The sequence below is a fragment of the Poecilia formosa genome, unplaced genomic scaffold (genome assembly GCF_000485575.1).
Source record: "Poecilia formosa unplaced genomic scaffold, Poecilia_formosa-5.1.2 Scaffold1076, whole genome shotgun sequence".
Lineage (NCBI taxonomy): Eukaryota > Metazoa > Chordata > Actinopteri > Cyprinodontiformes > Poeciliidae > Poecilia > Poecilia formosa.
Window position 1 is genome coordinate 18,847 of NW_006801015.1, and position 6,819 is coordinate 25,665.

At 45.3% G+C, this 6,819-nt stretch overlaps 1 protein-coding gene across 1 annotated transcript in view; it reads left to right on the plus strand.

Annotated features, from left to right (window-relative positions):
- The first annotated feature begins 6 nt into the window (after positions 1-6).
- Positions 7-6,819, plus strand: part of LOC103132475 (uncharacterized) — a 7,968-nt gene continuing 1,155 nt past the window's right edge. The window contains exons 1-10 of the mRNA XM_007544279.2: positions 7-326; positions 1,993-2,196; positions 2,603-2,789; positions 2,872-3,040; positions 3,532-3,625; positions 3,702-3,734; positions 4,538-4,588; positions 5,890-6,017; positions 6,203-6,323; positions 6,474-6,544. Of these exons, the coding sequence (XP_007544341.1) occupies positions 1,998-2,196; positions 2,603-2,789; positions 2,872-3,040; positions 3,532-3,625; positions 3,702-3,734; positions 4,538-4,588; positions 5,890-6,017; positions 6,203-6,323; positions 6,474-6,544 (1,053 nt within the window). The 5' untranslated portion in view covers positions 7-326; positions 1,993-1,997. The remainder of the gene's footprint in view (positions 327-1,992; positions 2,197-2,602; positions 2,790-2,871; positions 3,041-3,531; positions 3,626-3,701; positions 3,735-4,537; positions 4,589-5,889; positions 6,018-6,202; positions 6,324-6,473; positions 6,545-6,819) is intronic.

Genomic DNA, 6,819 nt, shown 5'->3' on the forward strand with positions numbered 1-6,819 from the left:
GTGTTGAGCCTCGTTGGCTCTGATTCGGCGCCTCCAGCTTTAAGATGTTCCTGTAAACGAGCCTCAAAGCTGTAAAACGAGTCCTGGGCAGAGGAAGGAACCTCTGAGGAGGAGAGCTGACAGAAACGTGTCCCGTGTTGGTGGGAGGTTGGACTGAACTGGCTTCCTGTGTGGTTAACAACCTTCACAGCAGAACAGTTCTGGTAGCGTGAGATTACATGGCGTGGAATGTGACACGTAAATCCAGGAAGTGACTCTGTTCACAGATAAACAGCTGAAGCCGAGAGGAGCCACAGCCTGACGCTGCTGCGGCACCACATGTCCAGGTAAGACCTCATGTCCAGGTTAGACCTCATGTCCAGGTAAGACCTCATGTCCAGGTAAGACCTCATGTCCAGGTTAGACCTCATGTCCAGGTTAGACCTCATGTCCAGGTTAGACCTCATGTCCAGGTAAGACCTCATGTCCAGGTAAGACCTCATGTCCAGGTAAGACCTCCTCTGGCTTCTTCACTGCTCATGACATGGAGCAGCTGCGTGTCTGCAGTAGCAAACAGATGTTCACAGAAAGGCTTTTTATGGTTATTTCACTAAATGAGGTTTAAAAGTTATTATCTCTACAGAACCAAAAACATTTTAAAACGTTCAGGCTGGTTGACGGTTTTGTTGGAGATTAAATTATGTTTTCAGATTTTCTTTGGTTTGTTTTTCGAAGGGTTAATAATAATGTTATAAAGTTATTTTACATTTGGACTGTTGTTGCATATTGTTGTAGACATGTAGCATCATCAGCCTGAACATCAGGGTTCGTCTCCAAGGCATAAAACCAGAGAAAATCACTTTTTTGATAAACATAATATTACAACACAGAGTGCAGCGAGCAGGAAAGGTTTCAGTCCTGAAGTTTCTCAGGTTGTCATGGAGTTGATGGAGGATCAGAGCCAGGCCCGGCGGCATGGGCAGGGACTGGCCGCCCACAGTCAGCCATGCCCCCCTGGAAGCCCGTCTGAGCCGGAGCCGGTCCGTTATCAGTGTTGATAACGACGACCTGCTGCAGTTTCTCTGCTTCCTGTTGGGACTAGAAACCTCAGGAGCATCAGGCTGATTTAATCTCTGGTTTAGGAATCCAGAACCAGAACCTGACACGATGCTTTGAAATGGGTCGTCAGCAAACATACAGTCAGAAAAGCAGTGGAACCAGTCCATCTGGATCCGGTGGTTCCACAGAAAGAGCCTGAGGTCGGATTCTTTAGGTTCCCCACACTTGAACGTTTGCTGTGCAGCATAATTACCGACTTCCTCATGAAGGAATCTGCAGCCTTCAGTCCAGCCTATAAATGTCAATGTTCTGGTCAATAATCAGGACCGATACCTGATAAACCCGACAGAAGACGAGTTACTAAAATCCATAATCAATGCAGTGGAGAACTGATCAGGTTTATCAAACTGACTTATCCTGGTAGATGGAGATGTTTACGATTCAGGGATGCAGATTAGGATTATTTGACAGAGTTTAGATTACTGCAGAACTAAACTAAAGTCTTTAGTTCCTGCAACATTTCAGGATCAACACAAAGGAGCAGTTTTGGAGCTGAGGGTTCAAAGGTCAGTACCCTGGATGTTTGAAGTATTGTAGCGCTGCAGGAGGTGATGCTGATCCCGAAGTGGAAACCTAGTTCTGGAGCCGGTCTTCAAGCTGAGGCGATTCTGGAAACAACGTTTAGTCTGAGCCTCAGAGACCCAGGCTGAGGAGCAAGTCTGGCTTCAGATGAGAGCATGTGGCAGAAACAATGCGATTTGTAAAGCTTGGATGAAGAAATGACTGGATGAAGGCCAGTCAGACTCAGTGGAGGCCAGCTGACTGGGATCAGAACCGGATCAGAACTGGATCCTGTCAGAGGGGATTCCAACCGCAGCATTCAGTACCATTCTGACACTAGCAGAAACTGCCTTGTCATTAGATGTGACTGTCTCCTTCATCTTCTGTGTCCAGACACGATGTTCAAAGCTGCAGCCACAGCGTTCGTCAAAAACCTGAAAGTTGGCGAGCGTTTCGTTCCCAATGAAGATCCAGATACAGAAGTAGACCTTCTGACTTTAGTCAGAATCAAGAAGGGGACTTTCTGGACTTATCCCAAGTACAAAGTGCTCCAGTACACCTTACCCAAGCTTGTGGGGGAGAAGACGTTTTCACCAGGTGAGTAACTTGAAGCTGTTTTATCGAGATTCTTGAGTAGCGTAGTTGATTCTACATTGTGTCTTGTGGGAATAGCAGCTAGACAACCACAGTAACTGGACTATCACTTACCATGCTTAAAATCTAATCATTAAGTACAGAAAGAAACCTTCAAACCTTACCCCACAAAATCCAATCTGGCAAAACAATGCATCCTCCATAACCTTTAAACTTATCTTTTTAAACACCAAACTGACACTCAGATTAGCTTCATACACTCAACAGTAAAGACAGTAATTCAGAATTACATATTTTCGTATTTTCTAAATAAAAGCAGCCGGTGTCCATATAATTTCCTATAACAGTAAACTGCCCTTTTCACAATCTAGTGTAATAACATCACACTGCTGCACTCGGTTCCTTGCAGGTGAAAATGAGAAAGAGATGGCGGTGGACTTCAAGACCTACAGAATGATCGGTGGGGACGTCCAAGTGAAGGCAGCAGATGTTGTTGATGCTGGGATAAGCGCTGATGTTGTGGATGCTATGAGTTCTGCTACCATCAAGAAAAAGACAGTCAATCTTGATTGTGTGAGGGAGACTTTCAGGGGCAGGTAGGTCTTGTTTCCCTCTGTTCTGCCCCACTGCAGGTTGGAACAGCTTCTGTTTTCTGATGCTGATCTTCTTCTTTGTCAGAACGATTAAAAAAGACGACCTGAAGCAGCTGAAACTGACCAAACACAACACCCTGGGGTTTGTTTATGAGAGGGCGTACAACACTCAGCCTGTGACATTGACCAGTGTAGGAAGCTGTAAGGGAAGAGTCTCAGGATCGTACCAGAGCCTGGTGAATGTGGGTGTTGGGGTGAGTGGACCTTCAATGAGTCACAAATGTTGAGAACATCTGAATATCTGCTGACTGAAGCTAATGAAGGACGATAAGCTAGATTGGGTTTTGAGGCATCTGCCCCCCTGCAGTAGAGCTTTGCCTCCACAGTTTAAGTTTATTAACCTGAAAAACTCAGTTTAAAAAATATTCAGCTGAAGTACATTGCCTCAGATATTTTCTGATGGGGAAGAAAAAGTGGCCTGGGAGTTCCTGACACCATTTCATCTGCAGTGGGCCATGACCAGTGCTGAGATTCAGAGTGGTGGACATCTTGGTGCCTGTTTATATGGGTGCTGAGAGCAGCACACTCATTAATCTGTCAGCTGGAAACTAATCTGGATGTTTTAGATGGGATGACAATCACTGACAGTTCAGAGATAATCAGTTTCTCTCTAACTCAGGAATAGTTTTAGTTTTTGTGTAGAGATGAATAAATAAACCTCTCTGGGTTTGGTTTGTGCTGTCAGGTGAGGGTGGAGACGGGCACCAAATACCAGGTACCAGAAAATAGAACCTTTGCTTACAGCCTGGTGGAGATCAAAGTGGAGGATGGGAAGATCGGTAGGAGCATTCACCGTCTGTACAGAGCTGTAGATGTAGATGTTGGTGACTAATCATTTCTTCTTGCCTTTTGCAGAAATACCTTTTGAAACCTGGAGTCACAAACAAGGCAGGCCTGAGTTTTATTAAAACAATTCTTTATTACTGTACTTTAAAATACAATATATATTAGAAGCCTTTAGTCCTTGAATTGATATTTTTAAGAACGAAATGCAGGCAGGAGACAGGACAGATCATCATGCAGGAAGTTTTCATGATGAACCTCCAGAACTGTAGTTAATGGAAAAGGAAAAGCAAGATGGAGGCAAAAGATCTGATGGGAACAGAAGGATCTGACAAGTAACTGAGAAGATTGGGAAGAAAAAAACCCCAGGGGTCAAGAAAAAGACTAGAAGTGACCAGAAACTGTGTGAGCAGATGGGTTGATGGAAGGAGGGTCAGAAACTGAAGGATGTCAGACCAGAAGATGACCAGAGGTCTGACAGGGGGCAAAGGAGCCAATGAAGAGTCTCTGGGGGTAAAGGTCGCTCCAAGGAGCCAATGAAGAGTCTCTAGGGGTAAAGGTCAGTCCAAGGAGCCAATGAAGAGTCTCTGGGGGTAAAGGTCGCTCCAAGGAGCCAATGCAGAGTCTCTGGGGGTAAAGGTCACTCCAAGGAGCCAATGAAGAGTCTCTGGGGGTAAAGGTCACTCCAAGGAGCCAATGAAGAGTCTCTGGGGGTTACCCAAAGATCACTCTGTCCAATAAGGAACCTCTACAGCAAACAAAGCTGTTTCTGAGAATTTGGAGGTTTACTTTGAGACAAAACTCTGAGAACTGTCTGTTGAACCTGAACTCCTGCAAGTTCTAAGACCTGAGGTCTTCTCTATGTGTCGTTCTTCATTTGAACTGACCTTTATCCTTTGTGTTTACAGGTTGGCTCCATGATGCCATAGACAATGATATTTTGGAAAAAGCTAGAGAGGGTGAGAAGTATACTTTACCTGTTAGCACAGTTGTTTCTGTGTTTCCAAATCATCAAACCCTGAGAAGTTTCAGTTTCAGAGATATTTTCCTGGTAAGACAAAGCAGTTAAAGCTTGACCGGCTTGTGTTGCCACATGGCTCAGCGGTAGAGGAGGCGCTCCATATGCAGAGGCTGCAGCAGTGGCGGAGCAAGTCGGCGTCGGGCCAGGGGGCGGGGCTAATGATCGGGCCCTTTACTCCCAAAATAACAAAGCTCATGAAAACATAATTTTATTAAGTACTAATAAAAGCCACTCATATTTGTCGTAAAAATACTCAAATCTACCTAGTTTACAATCCGTTCCCAAGTATCTGACTGATGATGACGTTGTGGATGGTTGGTGACATGTTTTACCCAGAATACACTTGGAGACAATATCGCGATCAACTTGTAAATTTGTGTGTCATAAAGTTAAAAGTAAGAATGAAAATAAAACGTAGCACGTTTTATTCAATATTTTACACCCACTATATCACTAAAATCAGTCGGTCTTGTAAAGTTTTTTGCATCCATGAGTCAACAATGACTGGGGCAGCCAACTATATAACCTACTGGGGGGACCAGTAAGCTACACTTATTATACACCGTACTCAACAGGAGAGGCCCCACCTTCTCCATCAGACTGGTAGACTTGAATCTCTGAAGTCATATTCTGCCTCCCATCCGGCCCCCTTAGGCCCCCCCCATAGCTCCGCCCCTGGGCTGCTGTCCACAATGCAGGCGTCCTCCGTTCGATTCCCGGCCCTGGGACATTTGCTGCATGTCTTCCTCTCTCTGTCCATCTGCTGATGACTGAAGGCCTCTAGAGCAGGGGTGTCAAACTCCAGTCCTCAAGGGCCGCTGTCCTGCAACTTTTAGATGTGCCTCTGCTGCACCACACCTGAAAAGAATAATTAGGTCATTAGCAAGGCTCAGGAGAACCGATCTACACAGGGAGGAGGTAATTAAGCCATTTCATTCCACTGTTTTTTACCTGTGGCACATCTAAACACTGCAGGACAGCGGCCCTTGAGGACTGGAGTTTGACACCCCTGTTCTAGAGCCATAAAAAGACTTTAAAACCAGAACTTAACAGGCAGGACTTTTTCTAACAGTTGTTTGGTTTTATGTAAAACTGGAGGAACATTAATGTCCAAATTCTCATCGTGATTAATGTTTAGTTCATAAGATTCCAGGTTTATTAGAGGAAACTTAGTGTCATATGAGAAGTGAATCTGGATCCATAACAGATTCTTGCTGGTTTTGACTGTTTTTCCTGCAGGGATTGAAGCAAAGGAAAATATTCTGAACCTGATTGACAAACTTCCAGAGTCGATTCGTGGAGATGTGCTGAAAAAGCTCAGAGAGGTTCTGGAGGAAGAGGATGCTCTGAGTGAGCTGGAGGACATAGTAAGTCTTTGGTTTAAACTCGTCTGAGGATCAGAGGATTTCTGCTCCCTGGTCAGGAGATGCCCAGATCTATAGAGCAGCAGCGTCTCCCAGAAATCTCCGTCACAGCTTCTCAGTCGGGATCAGTTTTCTAACCTCACAGTCCGGTCTGGATCAGTGCATCACCGTCTTCCTGTTCCTCTCAGCTGGACGATGGCAGTGGGCCTCCTGTGTCTAAGGCTGTGTCTTCTTTCGTGGACATCCTGGACCAATCCAAAGAGCCCAAGGCGAGGGACGGTCTTCGTGTTCTGGTTGCCGCCTTGGATGGTGAGTCTCCTGAGCAGAAGCTCAGGAACTTCAGCTTTTAGTTGTTTTCAGGTCTGAATCTGCAGGGATGTTTTTGGTTCCTCCTGTGGAGAACATCCAAGATGAGACAGATGGACTCTGAACGTCTTCTCCTTCTGCTGCTTTCTGTAGCTCTGCCTCTGCCACTGCAGGGATCTCTGACCTCAGGAAGTCCTGAGACCATCACCGTCCTCCACCAGCTGGTTCGTCCACTTCTTGCCCTCACCGTCACTTTTTACATCATTTTCCTCAACCTGCACACATTTTTCAAAACTCAAGACAAAAACTCATGAGATCAAAACAATTTAACCCACTGGGATAAAAACAAGCATGAAAAACTGAGAACACTTTCAGTCACAGTCTTTCAGTTCACCAACGTGTTCAGATCCAGTGAATTCGGACAATTAGAGACTAAATGAGGCTGATTACATCTGAATACTGGACCTGTCCCCATGTGTCCCCATGTGTCCCCATGTGT